This window comes from Aotus nancymaae, unplaced genomic scaffold (genome assembly GCF_030222135.1).
Source record: "Aotus nancymaae isolate 86718 unplaced genomic scaffold, 86718_ANA_hifiasm-v0.15.2.pri h1tg000108l, whole genome shotgun sequence".
Classification (NCBI taxonomy): domain Eukaryota; kingdom Metazoa; phylum Chordata; class Mammalia; order Primates; family Aotidae; genus Aotus; species Aotus nancymaae.
Genome location: NW_026988523.1, coordinates 36,260,964 through 36,281,946, shown reverse-complemented (window position 1 = coordinate 36,281,946; position 20,983 = coordinate 36,260,964). Strand labels below are relative to the sequence as shown.

The window sequence follows — 20,983 nt, the reverse complement described above, 5'->3', positions numbered from 1 at the left end:
CCCATCAACGCTTCCATCCTGCCCAGCATCCCCCACACTGTGGCACCAACCTTCCTGAACATGAGGCCCAAACGTCGACAGGGTCTCAAGGTCTGGGACGTTTGACCAGGGGCTGCCTCAGCAGCAGGTAAGCCAGGTGACCACGGGGCTGGGATCCAAACTACAGTCATAAGGTGAGAGCGGCCGGTCCATGGAGAAGGGGTAGGCATGTGAGGGAAGCCTGAGTTGGGGAGGACAGCAGAGAGCTGTCCCCCTACCTGAATCCCAATGCCTCCCTCCTGGAACGACGTCATCCCACGAACAGGCAAGAGACACAGCCAGGGGATAATAAATATAATTGCTATGACGGAACCTTGCCTAGAGAAGCAGGAGCATCCTCTGCTCCCAGCCCCCACCTGTCCCCTCCTGCATGCTGAGGGTGAGTTAGATGCTTTGAGATCACCCTGGGGCTGCTGGGAGCTGTGGGGGATGCAGAGGGCAGGCCCCCCGTATTCCAGCTAACCACTCCCAGCCCCTGGGCCGGCCTCCTAGCCCAGGACATCCAGGTAGACAGGAGGTGCCTGGGCCAGGGCTTGCAGGCGGGCGTGCACGTCCTTGATGCTGTGGCGTTGCTGGGGCTCCCGCTGCCAGCAGCCCCGCATGATGGCGTAGACCTCTGGTGGGCAGGCCCGGGGCCGCTCCAACTCACGTCCCTGCGTGATGCATTCGATCGCCTGGGGCCACCGGACAGACGGAGGGGAAAGCACACTAGGCCGGGGGCTGGAGAGTCAGGCCAGCCCCAGCGACCCCACTGAGGCTCCCAGGGCAGCCCACACTGCTCATCTGGGTTTCTTAGCCAGTAATCACATGAATGGACACAGTGAACCCCAAGATTCCTTTGTGCCCTGACACTGAAAAGTGAGAAGGATTAAGGCTCGCCTCTGGGAAGCTCGGGCTGGGGTAGGATTGCCTCCAGAAAACTGGGATCAGATCCTAAGAAGACTTGCCAAGTGGGTTGAGGAAGGGGAGGGGCTGAGGTGCTTATCAAATCCATCAGCTTAGTGTTGGGGGCTGAAAGGAGGAGGAGAAGAGCCATCTGACTCCCAGCTCCAGAGGGAGAAAAGAAAATACCTCAGCATTTCAGTTAAAGGCTTTGAAAAATAGTTAGCTTTCATTTTAAAGAAGAGGGCAATCCCCACTTCTCCCTTCTCTGGACACCACTCTGTGGGACTAGCTCTCCCAAAAAGAAACTGCAGCAAGAAAGATCAAAGTTAGACTCTAGGAAGAACTGTTAAAGCAGCTAAGGAATCCAAAGAAGGAGAAAGGGTGGCAGGGAGAGGCCGGAGAAGGGGCCTGGAGCCTCTTTTCCCCTTCTTCCTCCCTCCCTATTAGAGGACTCGGGTTATGGGCGGCACTAATTCCATTTCTTCTCTCAGTGCTTGAGAAAATTAAAATCTATAACCCTCTCCCCCACCCCACCAGCCTCCGGGGAGCAGACTGCATTAGGAGGAGAAATGGAAACTGACAGCTGCGAGCCAAGGAGGGGGTGGGGGCAGCTGCTCTGGGAGACGGAACACCTGGGGCCTGCTCTGGCAGTGGCCAGCTAGGAGGGCAGGGGGAGTGGGTAGGACTGTCGTCTGACAGTCTAACTTCCAGCCATCCTGCTGCAGCGCTGGGCCCTCGTGCTGCGATCCTCTTTGCATGCTGGTCCCTTCCACTCTGATCAAATGCAGCTAGGGATGGGGGTCTGGCTCGGTGTACAAAGCACTTGGAGGTTTCCCCAGGGGTCAGTTGGGCATCGGCTTAGGACAGTAGATGCAGGCAAGAATAGGGGAGGAAGAGAAGAACAGGGCCGGGGTGGAGGGGGCACAGGGTCGGCACAGCGCTGGAAAGGGCCCCCCAACAGGCCGTGGCAGAGGGGGACCGAGTTCCCTGAAAAAGGGACCTGAAGGGGCATGGAAGGGGGTGGCCAGCCAGGGGTGACCAGGGGCCGGGGCTGACCTCGGTGTTGGAGAGCTGGTACCAGGGCTGCTTGCCGTAGGTGAAGATCTCCCAGAGCACCACGCCGAAGCTCCACACATCGCTCTCGGTGGTGAACTTGCGGTACAGGATGCTCTCGGGCGGCATCCAGCGGATGGGCAGCATGGTGCGGCCTCCCACCTGCCCCGGGGCGGGTGCCGAGTCACCTTCAAGGGCGCCCGGGACCGGGACCGCCCATCACGGCACAGCCCGCCCCAGCCCCATCATTGGAGATAAATTGATGTGGCTCTCAGGGCTGAGAGGGAACAGCTGGAAGTGCCATCTCCAAACGTCCAGGATAGCAAAGGAGACAGAACCTCCTCCACTGGGGGCCGAAGAGGTAGGTTGAAAACCAGAGCCAGTGAATCTCAGACCCAAGCGGGTGTCCTAGCAAGGGCAGGCTCTTTGTGGGCTCGGGATCCAGGGTGTCTGCAGTTTGGATGCAGGGGGAGGGGTTGAGGATGAAGGACCCTTACACGGTAATAGTCGGTACTGTAGATATCCCTGCTCATGCCGAAATCACCAATCTTGACCACCAGTCCCTGGCCCACCAGACAATTGCGTGTGGCCAGGTCCCGGTGTACGAAGTGCAGACCCGCCAGGTACACCATCCCCGCAGCCACCTGGCTTGCCACGGCCAGCAGCTGCCCCAGACCCAGGGGGCCTGGAGCCACATCCTCCCCGCCAGCCAGCAGCTTGGCATCAGGCCCATGGGATCTGTGAACAAGTAAAGGAGAGGGGATAGGCTGGGAGGACAGAACCCGCAGGAGCCTGAGGAGGTGATCCCCAGCGGCAGGTGTGATGGGAGAGGAGGCTGGGTTCCTGGGAATGGAGGACAGAACCCGCAGGAGCCTGAGGAAGTGATCCCCAGTGGCAGGTGTGATGGGAGAGGAGGCTGGGTTCCTGGAAGTGGAGGACAGAACCCGCAGGAGCCTGAGGAGGTGATCCCCAGCGGCAGGTGTGATAGGAGAGGAGGCTGGGTTCCTGGGAGTGGAGGACAGAACCCGCAGGAGCCTGAGGAAGTGATCCCCAGCGGCAGGTGTGATGGGAGAGGAGGCTGGGTTCCTGGAACTGGAGGACAGAGAGAGCAGTAGAGGCAGTGGTCCGGAGGGGCGGGATGGAGGAGCAGAACAGGCATGCCCCCCTCCAGAGCTCCCGCCGGAGATAGCTCACAGTTCCCACATCTGTGCCTTCCTCTCTGGCAGCTCCTTGAACTCCAGACGCCCACTGGCCACTACAGCCTTTGCCACAGACACATCAGACTCAGCCCTTGCCCATCAGAGCTCAGTGTCTTTCCCCAAGCCTGCCCCTGCCTCAGGGAAGAGACCCTCCCCACCCAGGCAGACCCCTGAAACCGGGGAGTCCTTGACTGTCCTGTCTCTCTCCCCTCTGCCCTCAGTGTCCAGTCATTCGAACAGGGTCTTCTTCCTTTCCAAGGCGGCCAGGATGCCCGCCTCCCCCCACAGCGAGCACTCGGGTCAGTCCCCGCCATCACCTGTATTCTCCTATGTTCCTTCTTCTGAACCTTTGCCCGAGCTGACCGCTTTGCCAGGAATGCCCTTTCCTGCTAGCCAATCTTCTCATTCGTTTAGTCGAGGCATTTGGTAAACACTTCCAGTGTGCCAAGCACAGGGGCTGCAGTGCGGAGTGTGATGCGGATAAGCAGGTCATGGCAGTGCAGTGTGAGGGGCACCTGACGGGCACCATGGGTGGCAATGGAAGAAGCCAGGGAAGGCTTCCTAGAGGAAGGGACACCTAAACTGAGAGTCAAGTCCTGAAGCCCCTGGAAGGGAGCTGAGGCAGGGAGGGGTAGAGTCTGTGTGTCTGTCTCCATCTTTCTATGGAGGGAGGGAGGGCCAGTGCACCAGGCGGAGGGAACTGGAAGTGCAAAGGCCCGGAGGGGAGAAGGAACAGATGGCCCCTCCTAAGGGAAGTCTTCCAGACTCATCTGTGAGCATTAATGATTCCCTCCGTGGATTTCCCCAGTGGTCCATCCAGCATCAGAGCCTCAACTCCCACAGCCTGGGTCCCAGATAGTGGTATCTCCCTAGCCTTCATCCCCAAGATCAGCACCGAGCCTGTGCCACGTCTTGGAGCAAAGAGATAGGCTCCTCCCTGGCTGCCTCCTGCTCCTCTGTGCCAATCCTCCTCCACACTCAACCTTGGGTCTGCCTTTGCCTCCTGCTCTACACCCTGCTCCCTCCTGGTCCACAGGATAAGCTCAAGACTCAGGGGTCCCTCCTATCTCAGTCCTGCAGCAGCCTGACTGCGTGAATGATCCATCACTCCCAACCACACAGCAGTTGCTCATCCAGATCCACAGCCCCCGCTCACTGTTCCTTTGACTGGTGAGGAAAGTGAGGTCAGAGAGGAAAGTTACTTGGCAAAGAAGGCTCAGCTCATAAGTGGCAGCTGATTCCAAACCCTCTTCTCCCTGCCTTACAAACACTGCCCCATCCTCACGGGAGCGATCTCATCAGGGAGAGACTCCGCCGAGGGAACAGGTGCCCACCGCATAGGGGTTGAGAGTCGGGGCTGTGCCTGCGGTCACGCCGCCCCTGGACCATTCACTACCTGTATGCACTTGGGCAAGTCTCAGAACCTCTCTAAGGCTTATCTGTGAAACAGGCACGTTTCTCAAAGCTATTAAAATTATCAGCACAAATGGAGAAACATATCAGAGTTGTTCTGTCCAAAGCCAAAGAAATGAATTTTTTTGTAACTTGCTTCAAGTATAAATTGCAATATATGCCTGGAGGCCATAAAAAATAAATACATATTTGTATTACTGTACAAGATATTTTTGTACCAGCACATAGAACCATAATAAGAACAAATTGTAAAGCCAGGTGCAGTGATGTGCACCCGTAGCCCCAGCTACTGGGGAGGCTAAGGTGGGAGAATCGCTTGAGCCCAGGGGTCTGAGGCTGCAGTCCAGCCTAGGCAAGAGAGCAAGACCCAGCTCTAAAACAATAACAATAATAAATACATTTTTAAAAATAAAAAAAGAGGGAGGCCGAGGCGGGTGGATCACGAGGTCAAGAGATCGAGACTATCCTGGTCAACATGGTGAAACCCCGTCTCTACTAAAAACACAAAAAATTAGCTGGGCATGGTGGCGAGTGCTGTAGTCCCAGCTACTCAGGAGGCTGAGGCAGGAGAATTGCCTGAACCCAGGAGGCGGAGGTTGCGGTGAGCCGAGATCGCGCCATTGCACTCCAGCCTGGGTAACAAGAGCGAAACTCCGTCTCCAAAAAAATAAAAAAATAAAAAATAAATAAATAAATAAAGAAGAAATTGTAAAGGATATAACGTAGCACCTGAACGTAGAAGGTGCCTGCTAAGTGCTCGTTACTGTTGTTCCTATTGTCATTATTGAAACTGCCACCCTTACAGGCCTGGCCTTTGTGTGCCACACACATGCACATACACCTTCTGCGAAGCCCACTCACCCCAGAGTTTTAGCTCATGGCCTTGGCCATCGCAATCCCCCTGACTACTGACACTTGTCCTTTGCAAGATCACCCCCCATTCACACATCTGCCTCCTCTATCGTCTCAGAGCTCCTTGGGGACTTGGGGATGGGAATGTGCCTTCCTGATCCTCCTCGGTGTCTCCCTTTGGTTGGAAAGACAAGCAGGGATGTGCATATGGGGAGGGGTGACGGGGCCCAGAGCCAGGGGCCAGGTGCTGGTACCGGAGGAAGCGATTGAGGTCCCCATGCCGCATATACTCAAAGACCATGAGCAGGGGGCGGCCCTCCGTGCAAACGCCGAAGAAGCGCACGATGTGCTGGTGCTGCAGCATGGTGAGCAGCTCGGCCTCCCGCTGGAAGTCCTGCCGGGCGCTCTCCGACACCTCCTTCAGTGCCTGCATGGAAGGGGCAGGGACAGGACTGGGTGGGGGCCCAGCCCTCACTGCTATCCATCAGTGACACTCCAGCCACGTCAGCCCTCAGCATCTGTCCCCACTCTGTCCTGATGTGATGGAGCTCCTGGGGGTGGGACCCAGGCCAGCGGTGCCTCCTGGGCAGGGTCTCACCTTGACGGCCACCAGCATCTTGTCTCGCTCAGGCAGGAGGTCGTGGCACTCAGCAAGGAAGACTTTCCCAAAGGCACCCTCGCCCAGCTCCCACTTGAGCACGATGTCCCGGCGCTTGATGTGATGAACACCTGAGGGGCTTGCAGGGTCAGGTGGAGCCCCAGTCTCAGGAGGGCTGGGGTTGTAAGCGGGGACTGTCTTGGCCAGGCTGTGTGCTGCACAAGGCTGCCCAGACAAGGGGCTACGTGAGGGCTGAAATTCACCAAGCCCCATGTCATAGTGTGGGGCTGCATCTGCCCAGAGAGGACATGGTGCAGGCTAGCTGTGGCTCCGGGTGGGGCTGCTACTAAGAGCCAGGCTGAACTCAGCCTGAGAATATGACAGGGGCTATGGCTGGAATAGGGCTGGAATAGGGCTGGAAAGGGAGGGATGGTTCAGGCCTTGGTGGGTAAGGGCAGCACGCGCGCACACACACACAGACACACACACACTCGCCCCTGTCCTTGACCCAGCATAGCCCCTCACAGGCATCACTGAAGTATTGTGGGTTCTCGATGATGTGGCCTTGGAGCCCAGAGCCTTTGCCCTCAGTGGGGGACAGGGAACTGCCACCCAATGTCATGAAATGCAGGGACATGGCCAGCCCGTCCTCTGGAGCCAGCACAGCCGGGCCTGGGGAGGAGACACAGACACATGGAGGGTTTGCCCACACCTTGGCCCTTCCCACCCTTGCCTGCAGGATGCCTGGTCACCCCCACCTTGTAACTTGCAGGGGAGAGACTGAGGAGCTAGGGAGCGAGATAGCAGGCAGGGGGAAGGGGGCACCACCGCCTCTCCCTGTGCTGGCTCCTGTCCCACCCCTGGCCCCATGGGCACCAAAGAACTCCCCTCACCCCCACAGAGCCCAGACCTCCCAGACCCACTTAGTGCTTGACTACGATCCAGCCACCAATTAGCAGCTGCCGCCTCTGAAACTACCCCAGCACCAGCCCGACACACACTCCCGCACACACTCACACAAGCCTCACAGCCAGGCCTTCATTTATAGCCCCCACACACTCACACGCCTTGGAACTCCCATGTGGACAGCCCCGAGACAGAGACACAGTCAGGAAGAGCCCGTAGAAACCAAGCCAGGAGAACAGACAGACAGAGAGACAGCCCGACAGACAGCCCTCTGCAGCCCCGACTCACGGTTGATCCCAAACTTGTTTCTCCGTCCGCATTTGTTGAGCACGAGGAGCAGCGTCGAAAGGAAGAGGCAGGCAAAGACAGCCAGACCCACGGCCACCGAGACCTGGTGGGGCAGAGGAGAGGAGGGCAGGCAGTTAGACCCAGGGGCTTCTCCTGCACTCTCAGAGCCGCCCACCGCAAGCCATATCTTTATCCTGCACTGGAGCCCAGAGCCAGGCCTCCAGACCCGCCTCCCCTCCCCTGGGGACCCCCGCAGTGGCTGTGAGGGTGGCAGACAGAGCTCAGGCCGGACTGTAGCAATCTCCCGGCTCCGACCAGAAATGACGCGCGGATGAGCCTCCACCCAGCCTCCCCATCCCAAGGTCTGCGCAAGTTTCTACTTCCTGTCTCACCCCAAAAGGTGTTTCGTCCTTCTTCTCCACGGGGTCTCCAGATGTGCTGTTAGTGTCTGTGGGGACACAGGGCAGGAAGGGTGGGCCTTGGTGCACCGTGTCGCCTCTAGCAACCCCCCAACCTTGCCCCCAGCTGGCCTCTCGGGGATCAGCTCAGCTGTGCCCTCTACCCTGGCCTCAGTGCCAGAGACCAGGCAGAACCTGCCCTCCATCCTGGGCTACTCACCCACTGGCGAGAAGGAGACTGCAGCAGGAGGGAGGAGAGAAAGCAGTCAGAGGGAGGAGGAAAGCAGTGAGTCCCCTGCCTACTCTGGGGCTCATTCCTTCGTGGGGCGAGGGTGGGATGGAGGTGGGCTGCTGGGCCTCAAGGGAGAAGATGCATGTGACCCTTTTCCAGCTGGGCCGTGACGCCCTGGTGCTGTCTCCTCAGCCAGCCCACAAGGATGGAATAGCTCAGGAGTTCAGGAGTCCTGGCTCAGGGAGAGGGTAAGCTGGACACTGGGACTCCAGACTCCTTTCTGTCCGGAAACAGGCACTCCAACTTCTGGGGTCAAGGCCATAGCAGGAAGTTGGCTGTAACCCAGGTGGAGCCCAGGAGTGGGGGCAGGGTTCAGGATGGCCCTCGCACCAGGGATGGGGTCCTCAGGGTTGAACTCGAAAGGGTTGTCCATGAAGGCAGCCATGATGGAGGCGGCGGCCTGGCCCAGGGGGTTGGCCGCCAGCAGCGTGTAGTTGCCGTTGTTGACGTGGGTGGGCTGGTTGAGGCGCAGGCAGCCGTGCCGCACGGTCTCATTGGCCGCCGGCTCCAGGAACTCAGTGAAGATGAAGCTGGTCTCATTGAGCACTGAGCCATTGAAGAGCCAGCGCAGAGACGGCGCCGGCTGCCCGTCCACAGAGAAGGGGATGCACCAGTGGTGCATCTCCACCGCTTCCTGCAGCTCCACGCTGGCCGGGACTGTGGGCCAGAAAGAGTAACAGGAGGTCAGGGCGGCTGCAGGGAGCCTGGCACAGACCCGACAAGTCCAGGGGCAAAGCGAGTAGAACCCGAAACCAAGGGTCAGGCCTGAGAGAAGCGAGTCAGCAGGCCCTAAGAAATTCACCAAGGAGAGATGTTTTGAAGAAAGTTGACAATACATTTTAAATAAATCAGGCAGCAGGCGTATAAAATTTAGAGGCTTAAAGAACAAGCGGCCGGGTGCGGTGGTTGGCTCACGCCCGTAATCCCAGCACTTTGGGAGGCAGAGGCGGATGGAGCACAAGGTCAGGAGATTGAAACCATCCTGGTTAGCACGGTGAAACCCCATCCCTACTAAAAATACAAAAAACTAGCCGGGCATGGTGGCACGTGCCTGTAGTCCCAGCTACTGGGGAGGCTGAGGCAGGAGAATCGCTTAAACCCGGGAGGCAGAGGTTGCAATGGACCGAGATCGCGCCACTGCACTCCAGCCTGGGCAACAGAGCGAGACTCCATCTCAAAACAAAAAAGAAAAGAAAAGAAAGTAAAAAGAATGTAAGTGGTAGCCATAAAAAGTCACAGCCCCAGAGAAGTGGAGTACCAGCTTATGACAATTAAACATGGAGTCTTTTGGGGTGAGGAATCTAGAAAAAGTCACTGTAACTAAGCTGAAGATGGGTCAGGGGGCCTAACAATCAAACAAGCAAAAAATGTGTACAGTTAAATGTTTTGGAAAAAGCCAGGCACAGTGACTTGCTCCTGTAATCCCAGCTACTCAGGAGGCTGAGGTGGGAGGATAGCTTGTGGCCAGGAGTTCAAGGCTGCAGAAAGTTATGATCCCAAAGCACTCCAGCCTGGGCAACAGGCTGAGACCCCATCTCTTAAAACACACACACACACACACACACACACACACACACACACACACACTCTCTTTGAAAAAAGACATGGGTTTAAAATAGACCCAATCTGGTAAAAGCAAAAGCCCCGCAATGATAGGAAAAAAAAAGTGTATGTCTGTATAAATATATAGATAGATAAATATACATATATATATGGCATTCATACACAGGAATATTATTCAGCAACGAATTGCATAAACTACATATAGCAACTTTCATTAATGTGGATGAATCTTATAAAATGTTGAGTGAAAGAAACCAGATACAAAATAATACATGCAGTATGATTCCATTTATATAATGTACAAGAACAGGTAAAACGAAACTATATGGATAGGAAAGCATGTTTGAGAAAAATCGTTTTTAAAAGCAAGGACATGGTTACCCTGATAAAAGTCAACATGAGATGGGAGAGGGGGATGGGATTGTGACCAGGGAGAGGTGTTGCGGGGGTCTTCTGTGGTGCTGGTAAGAGTAGTTATTGTTTAAAGTATATATATATTGTTTTGCACATTTCTATGTATATTTCACAAAAAAAGAAGAAAACTGGTATAAAGTAGAAAATTTAGGATAATTTGTTGGCCGACCTAGAGAAATCAGGCAGCGAGTCTAAAGAGGAACTCAGGAGGAGAATTTCCTCTTTTGAAACTAGGATTCCGGGAGAAGGACCTGAAGAGGGAGGGGCATGAAGAAATACTTTGGAGCGGTGGGAACAGCCAGGCAGCTGGCGTTGAGGGCCTCAGGTAGCAAGGCTTGGGCAGGAGGCCAGAAAGAAATCCATCTCCGTCCCTCTGGCCTTGACGAGCCCCCAGGACTTCCCCCGAGGGATCGGGTTTTCATGGGAATCTGGAAACAGCTGGGAGGGAGCAGCTGTGGAGACGCACATCCCACCCTTTCCTCCAGCCCCCCACCCTACATCCTCTTGTGAGGGAAGAAGAGATGAGTGGGGGGTGGGTGCAGGGGCTGCCACTGAGACTCACAGGAGACGTTGACCTGAACAGAGACCTCTGCCCGGCCCACATCGTTCTCTGCCCAGCACGTCACGTTCTTCCTGTTGAGGTCACGGGTGACATTGGCCAGGGTCAGCCCCAGGGATGGCAGACCCCCAGATTTCTAGATCAGGGAAGAGAGAGGGAAATCAGAAAGAGCTTTAGCCAGCTTGGGGCTGGGGCTGATGTCTTTGGAGAGCCCCTCTGGCTCCAGATGGAAAGGAGAGGAGAACTGGGAGAGAGGGGTGAGAGAGAGGGGTGGGAGAGAGTGGTGGGAGAGAGGGGTGGGAGAGAGGGGTGGGAGAGAGGGGTGGGAGAGAATGTATCAGAGAACGGCCTTCCTCCTTTAGGTTTGTTAGTTGACTATCTCCTGGACCACATTTTTTTTTTATTTTATGTATTATTTTTGTAGAGACAGAGTCTTGCTGTTCTGCCCAGGCTGGTTTTGAACAGGGTCTCAAACGATCCTCCTGCTTCGGCCTCCCAAAGTGCTGGGATTACAGGTGTGAACCACTGCACTCAGACTGAATCACATATTTAATTATCTGAAAAATCTAAAATATAACCAATAACCTCAAAATAGGCACAAAATACCCCAAACTGAAACTAAAACCAGCCATCTGAGCAGCTAAACAGACATCATGAATCCCAAGTACCAAATTCGTACCCAGTTCATTGGAGACCCCACTTGGACCTCACCGTCTATCCATTCCCGTTTTACACACAGTTCTAACAAACTGAATCTCAGCCCAAGGAAGATCAGAAACAATGAGATAGTGCAAAGAGCAGGGCAGCCGCTAGAAACCACAGCAGCAGCAATGCCTCCTGCAGCAGATGAGGTGAGGTTAGACAGGCAGAGCGACTTGATCTGAATCATCATCAGGGCTGACTCAGATCGAGTTTCTCTTCCTAGGAAACCATGGATTTGTCATGTGAGTTACATGATCTTACGACAATTCTTCATTTTGCTGAACTATGGGTTTTTGTTTGTTTTGTAAGCTGAAGAGGTGGGCAAATTATCTTCTGACATTTTACAAAGAGATTTTCACAAAATGATGGAAATAATGAAGTGGTGGACAAATCTCATTTATCTGAAAACTTCATAAATGTGAAATTCTTTGACCACATGCCAGAGGAGGTATGGTTTCCTCAGGCTTCCATCGGAATATGTGAGTTCAAAGGTTCCAGCAGAGTTCCAGCCTTTTGTGCAGGCTCTGGGTTCCAGCCACCTCGAGAGGAAGCTCTGCCCTGCTCTCCGCTCCCCTTGGCTGTCCCATCCCCTCCGCTTACTGTGGGGCCAATAATTCTTCCCCTTGAGCTGCTCTGCCGTTCCTTATGCTCTTAACTGAGGGGCAGCAGCCTTTTTTCCCCTCCATTTAACCCAATTAGGGTGTAATTTTTTTTTTTAAGAAGATAGTCTGGCCGGGCACGGTGGCTCACACCTGTAATCCCAGCACTTTGGGAGGCCGAGGCAGGCGGATCACAAGGTCAGGAGTTTGAGACCAGCCTGGCCAATATGGTGAAACCCTGTCTTTACTAATGATACAAAAATTAGCCGGGCATGGTGGCGCACGCCTGTAGTCCTAGCTACTCGGGAGGCTGAGGCAGAAGAACCACTTGAACCCGGGAGGCAGAGGTTGCAGTGAGCTGAGATCATGCCACTGCACTCCAGCCTGGGCGTGAGAGCAAGACTCTGTCAAAAAAAAAAAAGAGAGAGATTGAGAGAGAGAGACAGGCTCTAGCTTTGTTGCCCAGGTTGGTCTCAAACTCCTGGTCTCAAGTGATTTTCCCTCCTTGGCCTCCCAAAGCACTGGGATTACAGGTATGGGCCACTGTGCCCAGTAGGGCGCAACTTTTGTATAGGTAGTTTCTAAACAACACAGATGGTAGCAAACATGTAAGTCTCTCAAAGAGAAAGCAAATCCTGGAATCGCCCCAAACAGAGAGTTGATCTAAGGTCTCTCCATGCGTGAGCATGGCCTCTGCCTGGTCCCCTCTCTTTCACTCACTCCAGGCAGCTTTGCTTTCTGGAGTGGGAGGAACCACTCAGTGGCTAGTGGTCCCTCCACCATGTCTGAAGCCCCCTGCTCAGCGCCCCCATGGCTCCTCCCTCAATGTGGTTCCAGGTGCCTTCAGCAATTCTGGGGTTGACTCTCCCACCAAAGTGAAGCCTCCCCAACTGAACACCATGCTCCCAGTCCCCAGGCACACACCCCTGGCCCCTGCATATCCACTCCTGCTGCCCAGGTGAAGCCAGTTTTTTAGGTGGGCACAGCCCATTGTCAGCTCCTGTTGACCTCGTCAACAAGGCCACCGGAGTTAGCTGTGGCTACTCTCATCTGCCCATCGCCAGCCTAAGGACAAAGGGCAAGGCCTGGGAGGATGCCCAAAGACATGTCTGGATAACAGAGATAGAGGCCAGAGAACGCCCAAGGGCAGGCAGGACATCAGAAGGCTGTCATGTCCACCTTCTCAGCTCACAGATAAGAAAACTGAAGTGCAGGCAGATGAAGGGACTTTTCTGAAAGTCATCCGAATTAATTAGTGAGAGAGCTGGAGCCCGACCTGTGCCTCCCTTGCTCAGATGTTCCTCACATGCCCAAGAGGATGCTGCTTCCAGAATCTCCAGAAAAAAGACCTCGAGGCCCCAAGAACTCACCCCGATGCAGTACCACTGATATCTTGCCTCTTCCTTGGGTCTCAGTTTCCTTATATAGAAAAAGGAGGTATGGGAGGGACGGTCTATTGGGTTTCTCTCAGCTCCAACATGTAAGGGTTCTGTGACCCTCTCCCTTGCAGCCAACACCATGTTTCCAGAAAGGGGTCCCAAGTCCTGAGGCTCTGTTGTGGCTTGGGGTCCCTGCGGGGCCAGTGACCACCCTGAGGGTGTGTGTGTGCCCTGGGCTGCCCACAGCACAGGCCTGAGCCCTGTGGGTCTAAACCATCTCCATGCGTCCATCCCTCAGCCTCTGTGTGCTCCTTATTCGTTGTCTCTTTCCTCCACAGTGTGTCTCTCTTTCCGTCTTTGTCCCCTGTGCCCTGCCGGGACCTCTTGGGGGCTGCTGCGGGCGAAGGGCTTCTCACCATCACTGTGGCTGACTGCTCCAGCTCCGTGAGGATCCAGCCGGCCTGCTCCAGGCCCCGCCCCTCCACCTGGCACTGCAGTGGCACGTCGTCCCCCACATCCACGGAGGCGTTGGGCACCTGGACCTTCAACGTGGGCACACCTGGCCACCCAGGATGCCCGAGGGCCAAGGGATGTTAGAGCTGAGAGTGGTCCCAGAACTCCGCTGCAGGGTGCTCCTTCCCCCACCCTCCTCAATGACCCGAAGCACGGGTCATGTCACCCAGGCAGTTCCCCCCAGCCTGGCTAGTGCCCGTTCCCCAGGCCCTTTCTGTGCTTGCTCAGTGCCCTCTCCCCCAGGCAGGTAGCTCTCTTTCCCAGCCCCCTTATGCCAAGTCCCACACCTGGCACCTACCACAGCTGGCATTGGGCATATGGGCCAGGGGCCCCAGCCCATGACACTGCAGCTTCTGTTCACGCACTCCGCCCAGTCCCTCCTCCTCCCAGCGCTGTAGCCAGCGCAGGGCACAGGAACAGTGCAGAGGGTTCCCCGACAGGACCCTGGTGAGCGTGGGGGACACCAACAGAGTCAGGGAAGGGGCCTGAGAGGCCACAGGGGATAAGAGGGAGCAGTTAGGCAGCAGGGAGGACGGTCTACAGGTGAAAGGGAGGACACAGAGGTCTTTCTCTCTGACTCCAGTAACAGGATGTTATTCAAAGAAATAGGCCAGGCGCAGTGACTCATGCCTGTTAATCCAGCACTTTGGGAGGCCGAGGCGGAGGATGGCTTGAGCCCAGGTGTTCAAGACCAGCCTGGGCAACATGGCAAAATGCCATCTCTACCAAAAAACAAATAATAATAATTTAAAAGTAAAAGAAATAGAATGCAGAACGTGGAAACCAGCTGATGACTGGGGGATGCATGGGCTCACTCACTCCAGGCTCCCCGGGTGACAAATCAGGCAAGGGCCCTCAGCATGGTGACAAGGAGGGAAGGGCACAGCCTCCCAGAGTGACCCAGAGGCCTTAAGTGCCCGCCAGGTCCACATGGCCCTCTGCTGCCCCACTCACCCTGTGCACGGTGCCCAGGGAACGTGGACAGATGTGCCGTGGACACACAGCAGGCCTTCGGTCTGCTCAGCCAGGCCCAGCACACACAGCATCAGCCATCCAGACCAGCTCCCCAGGGCAGTAGCCCCCTTAACGGGTGGTCCTGAAGCCTCTGCTTTGATTGGGGTTTCACCGGCATGCACACAGTTCCCAGAGACCCCCAGCAGTGTCACACAGACACAGTGACATGCCGTCCCGCAGAGCCAAGCACACCCAGGCACACACACACCCTTGCTGCTCTTGCCCCTGGAAGTGCCCTCACTCACAGTTGCTGTAAGGAGAGGCCCTGCACGGTTTTCCAGGAGAGAGACTCCAGAGCATTGAAGGAGAGATTCCTGCGGGCGTGAAGACACAGCAGGACAGACCCCTTGAGCGACCCGACCTCACTCTGACCCAGAATGAGGGAGGGGAGGAGCGGAGAAGGAAGCTGACATCTGGCTCCCCTCCCCAGCTTAGGCAACCAGAACAAGCCCTGGAAGGCAGTGTGTGTGGATGGTGGGGAGATGGGGGGTGGTGAGGAGGGGCGTTTAGAGTCCCACTCCTCTCCCTGGAACAACAAGGGTTAACCCCACTTAACCCCCTCCCCAGACCCCAGGGAGGGGATCTGAAGGGTCTGAAGGAACAGCCGTTCCTCCCTCCTCCCTCCCCCACTGCTTTGGCCCCAGCTGGCAAAGTGCTGAGGCCACAGCTGGGGGAAGGGCTCCATCTGTGCTCCCCTCCCGACAGAGCCCAGGACGGGGCCAGAGGAAGAGGGGGAGGACTGAGGCTCCCACACTCCCTTGCCCCTACCTGACCACAAGGAACTCAAACCGCTTCCTCAGGTCCCCTCCTCCTCCTTCCGGCTCCTCCTCAGGGACTAAAAGGTCAGGCAGGAAAGGACCCACACCCCCAGCCCCTCATTGTAGGGATGGAGAAAGGGAGCCCAGCAGGGCGCCTGGCTCCAGACCACACAGGAAACTGATGTAGGAGCCCCAGTGCCCTGTGCTCTGTGCCAGGCCGCCTCTGCTGGGACCCTCTGCCTCCGAAGGGCCTACCCTGACCCCTCTCCTTTCCTAGCCAACCTAGAATGTGTGGTGGCTGGGTTGGAGAGGTACCACCACACAGGGACCAAAGACACAGCCCACGCTAGAGCTGGAGAGAGCGGGGTGTAAGTTCCGTCCTGCCACTTACAGCTGTGTGATCTCAGTTCAGAAACTCAGCCTCTCTGATCTCAGAATTCTCATCTGTGAAATGGGGACAAGAACACTCTCTCTCTCACCAGGTTGATTGTGAAGAGTGTCATTGAGCACATGTTTAACTGAAGCCCAGGTATAGATGTGATATGACATCACTTTATTTTACTTTGTTTAATTGCTGGACCCAGGAGAGTTTAGAGGACCCAGCACACCTCCATGAATGTCAGCCCCACCATCCTTCCCGTCTCTCCACCTGCTCATGTTGGGGGACCGGGGAGCTGAACTCCCGCCCTCAGAAGGCCAGGGAGGAGCTGCCAGGGACTCTGATGGTCTCTCCTGCCAATCCCATGACCCGCTCTGTCCTCCAGCAGGGGTGCCCAATCCCCCGGCCACAGACTGGTAATAGTGCCACTGTTCTCCTGCCTGGGCAACAGAGGGCGACCTGACTCTTAAAAAAATAAAGAAAAAGACAGCAAGGAAGAGGGGCTATAAACAGGGTAATATGTGGTCTGTTAGGAAGCCACCGCATAGCGGGAGGTGAGCAGTGGTGAGTGCGCGTTACCGACGGAGCCCCGCCTCCTGTCCATCAACAGCAGCATTAGATTCTCATAGGAGCGCAAACCATACTGTGAGCTACTGCGCATGCGAGGGACCTAGGTGGTGCGCTCCTTTTGAGAATCTAAGTAATGCCTCGTAATCTGAGGTGGAACAGTTTCATCCTGAAATCATCCTCCCCTCCCACACCATCCGTGGTAAAATTGTCTTCCATGAAACCAGTCTCTGGTGCCAAAAAGTCTGGGGTCCGCTGCTCTACAGGAGGGATAGCTATGATCCCCAGGAATGAGGAGGGCGATAGTGGCAGATCTAACACCCCAGCTCCCAGGCCGTCCTAGGGGCCGAGTCAATGCGTCCCCACCAGGGAGGGGGTGGGAAATGGAGTCCCAGCCAGAACCCAGGAGTCCTGCTCCTGCCGCTGGCTCCCTTCGCACTGGTGCGTGTCTGAACCCTGGAAGAGAGAGAGGGCAGGCACCTATGGGAAGTGTCCTTGCCGCATGAAGCATGAAGCATGAAGCATGGAAGTGAGACGGCAAGAAGGACCTCTAGCTGGCAGGGTGAGAGCATGCCGTCCCTGAGGGAGATGGAAGGAAGCCCCAGTAGAATGAGTGAGGTGACTTCCCTGACAAGGCTTGGGCCTTCCTCATAATCATTCCCTGGGGACAGCCAAGCCCATTAGCAGCCCAAGTCTGGGTGTCCTCCCCCACCCCCACTACCCAGCACTGGCCACTCACAGGCGACTGAGCCGAGGAGTGAAATGGAAGGCATCTGGCGCCACGAAACGGAGACCACTCTTCACGATGGTGCTGGGGAGGGGTGCGGGAGGATCAGTCCGCAGGTCTCAGCTCCTCTGGGCCCCTGGCTCTCCCTGCTATCCCAGCCCCCCAGTCCCCCACGCTGAACTCCTCCCCCTCCCCAGGCCCCTCATTGCTTCCTCAACTACCCGAGACCCCTCAAAGCCCTGAGCTTCCTGACCCCTCCCAGTCCCTCAGTCCTCAGCCCCTCAGGTCCTCCCAGGCCCTCGGATCCTTGAGCCCTCCCCGACTTTCTGGGCCCCCTTCCTGGGCCCATGCTGAGCTCCACACCCACAGTCCCCATTTCCCTCACAGGTTTCTCAGCTCCCCCAGGCCCCTCAGGTCATGGAGCTCCAGATGCCGCAGATGCTGCTGATTCTCGATGTAGCTGTGGGGAGAAGGGATAGGAGTCACAGGGCTCAGGCCCACACTTGAGTTCTCATGCCCTCCTGCCTGCCTCCCTCACGATACACATGGACGTGCGCACATGCACCTCACAGGCACACACATATGCACCTCTTCAGACCTGCATGCACACTTACATGGGCATGCACACACAAATCCATACGTGTGCACAGAGATGCACCTCCTCAAGTCACACACGCACACACACATGCATGGATTCCCCACACCCTCACGCATATGCACTCTCACATACCTCTTGCACACACGCACCCAGCCAGGTGTGCACATGTGCACACACAGAGGCATAAGCATCTGCACAGATGACACTCATGCACATGCACACATGCACGTGTGCTGCAGGAACACACTGACACAGGGACACACAGAAACAAAGCTGGCATACATCTCCCACGTGCACACACATATGTCCATTCTCAGGTCGGTGTTCGGCTTTTACATCAGGCGTCCCTGGCACATGCTCACCAATGGGAGGTCATGCTGAAACACTTGCTTCCACAAAGGGCCGAGGCTCATCCCTGCCACTGCCCCACCCAGCACAGACGAAGCCTGTGCTCATGCAAATGTGTGTTCCCAAACATGCCCGGGCTCACCTGTACTGCTACACACACATACCCACACACATCAGCATCTCTGCACCCCCATAGCCTCTGACCCCTCTCCACACCTCAGCAGCAACCCCTACTCCACCCAAACCTCCCCCACCATCTTTTCAGCAGATCAAGCAAGAGGCTTAGAGGCTATCCATCAGGGACCCCTAGGAGGGACCCAGGAAGAGGAGAGGGACAATGAGAGGATGCAGTCAGTGTTGGGGTGGGGGGAAGAGGCACAGACTGGCTGACTCCCACAGCAAGAGAGGGAGAGAAAGATGGAGAGGCTCAATGAGGAGGGTGGGGGCAGAAGGGCAGAAAAACAAAGAGAGAGTGAAACAGAGACACTGAAAGGGAAACTGACAGGAAGAGACTGTCAGAGAGATAGTGACAGGCAAGAAAGAAGACAGATGAGGGAAGGGAGACAGAGAGACAGAGAGATAAGGACAGAGAGGCACCGAAAGCAAGACAGGGAGACAAGAGAGAAAGGGGAAGGAGCAGGCATTCGGAGCAGCTGATGCCCTGGGCCCTGCCTCACTGCTGGATCTGACGTACCAGGGAGTTCCTGAGAACTCGGCTGCCCTGCAGTGGCATGTTAGTGTGCCCCCCCACCCCAACATTACACACGCCAGGGGCCCCTGACTCACTGCCGGTTCTCAGAACTCTCTCCCTCTAGCCTCTAAGTTTCCCTGACTTGTAGGAACCAGGACCAGCCTGAGCGACCCTCCCTTCCTCCTTTCCTCCCTTCCCAGCCTTGGCCCCAGCAGGACAGCAGGATCAGGTCCTAAGTCTCCCCGTGGACTTAGTGGAGGCCTAGAAAGTAACCTCCACTCACTCCGAGGGAGGGCAGGTCCCTATTCTACCCACCCCCAGCCCCTTCCCAGAGGGTTTCAAGCTGGAGGGACCCAGGGAGGGGGTGAGAATGCAGTGGGCTGGCAGGGTGTGTGCGAGCTCTCAGTCCAGCGTGCTCAAAGCTGCCTCAAAGCTGCCTCATTCGTTTGGATTCATAATCAATCTGTCTATTCGAGTCCATTATCTGCTCGTTAGCTCTGCGGGTGAGGGAGGAGGGAGGGGACTGTGGAGGCAGTGGGGAGGGGGTGTCAGGCTGCAGCCCCACCCAGGGGGACATCTCAGCTCATGCCTGTGGACCACATGCCACCTAGTCCCCAGCCCTGACCTGTCCACTCCCCCTACCACTCCCATCCCTACCCTGCCAGACCCACTGGGGTTTGGAAGGAGTTGGGAAATGTGAGCCCTGATGGGGAGCAGTCAGAAGCTGGACCCCAGTCTGAAGGCCCAGGGTGATGAGAGAACTGGACTAGGACCGGCAGACCATATCTCATGCCCCCTCCCATCATGCAGAGACCTAAGCCAGACCAAGACCAGGCCATCTCCTCTCCTCCTGGTCTCCCTAGAGCCATTAGGGAAATTGAGTACCTTCCCGTTAATTACCATGAGATAACCCAAGTAACTCAGTGCCAATTATTGCAAGCTGCTCAAGAAACTTCCAGACAGTGATGGGCCCCACCTCGGATACCTTCCAGTCCATCACTGCATGAGGCTAGGGTTCCTTTTCCACCTTTTAAACCCCAGGCCACAGGAGGAGAATTTTCTAGCAGTTCCTCCCCTCTTCTAGATGCTTCACCGGCCACGATGGCCATATGTAATACTCAAGTATTTTCCAGCCATCACCATGTGATGCCTGAGTACCTCCAGGCCAATCATTACCGCAATGCTCCCATAGGTTTCACCAACTGCTAAAAAGTACTTGAGTATTTTGTAACCAATTCCTGCAGAATGTCAGAATCCTGCAGAATGCTGAAGCTTCCTCCCAGTTTTGTGCCCCAGAGGGAGGAGGGTCTCTCAGCAAGGACCCTGACTCGCCACCCCAGGTAGAGAGTCGAGGTTGGAGAGGGAGATGGGAGTGGAGAGAGAAAATCCAGGAGGGGGTCCCATTTCCCAGATCCAAATCAAGGGATCCTGGGACAAAGAATGGTAAAAATGCAAAGAGGAGAGTTCAACCACCCAGCTACAGCTCCTCACCACCTCCCGCCAATGCCAGCTCAGTCCCCAATTCCAGGAGAAAAGCTAGGGTTGCCTCATCATAACAAGGAAGTGGGTGGGGGCTGGCAGTAAGGGTGTTAAACTGGGGACTTCTCCGCACCACCCTTCTCTAGTGGGACAGGGCAGGGGCTCCTGACTGGCTGAGCTCCAGAAAGTGGCTTCTAGACGGCTGGGCTCTTTCAGACCTGGTCCACGGAGATTCCCCACTCGATCTCCCTCCCTGAAGCCGGCTGCCCAGCTGCCCTGAACACTAGGAAACATTCAGGCTGTCACCATAAAGCTTGCTAGGGCAGCGGCAGCTGCGGAGGAACGCCCGGGCACCGCCGAAGGCTGCGTGGTGCCAGCCCTCCACCGTGATCGCCTTGCCTGACCCAGCAAACAAGCGGCGAGTTAGCGCCCTCGGGGCACGGCAATGTCTGCCTGTCCCCGAGCCCCCTCGCCCGCCGAACACTCACAGCTCAGTCAGGTTCTCTGCGCCGGGCAGGTGGTGGAGGCTATCCAGGGCCCCATCCCGGGTGCATCGCAGTCCCGAGGGACCGTGGGGGCAGCAGGCATCGGGGCAGGGTGCGGCGCCTGCAGATGCCAGCATCAGCCAAGCCAGCAGGCTGCCCGGTCCCGCAGCCCAGCTGTGCCAGCCGAGCTGCCCGCGCCGTCCGCCTCGCAGCATCGCGGCGGCGCCCGCCTCGCTCTGGCCGGGCAGCCGTCTGTGCGCTCGCAGCTGCAGCTGCCGGGCCTCC

General features: G+C 56.4%; 1 protein-coding gene across 2 annotated transcripts; it reads right to left on the bottom strand.

The window, feature by feature from the left end:
• Nucleotides 1-318: 318 nt before the first annotated feature.
• Nucleotides 319-20,983, bottom strand: NTRK1 (neurotrophic receptor tyrosine kinase 1). 2 transcript variants are annotated; one of them, XM_012449789.2, is made up of 17 exons: nt 20,702-20,983; nt 17,483-17,557; nt 17,110-17,181; nt 14,912-14,980; nt 13,951-14,096; nt 13,556-13,698; nt 10,463-10,595; nt 8,254-8,580; nt 7,852-7,869; nt 7,626-7,681; nt 7,234-7,336; nt 6,565-6,711; nt 6,040-6,170; nt 5,696-5,868; nt 2,475-2,715; nt 1,981-2,139; nt 319-713 (listed from the first exon to the last, which is right to left on the bottom strand). In XM_012449789.2, the coding sequence occupies exons 1-17, from the start codon at nt 20,911-20,913 to the stop codon at nt 528-530; spliced, it is 2,391 nt and encodes a 796-aa protein (XP_012305212.2). In that variant the 5' UTR covers nt 20,914-20,983; the 3' UTR covers nt 319-527. The 2 variants fall into 2 exon arrangements, with proteins under 2 accessions (XP_012305212.2, XP_012305210.2); XM_012449787.2 differs by lacking the exon at nt 7,852-7,869.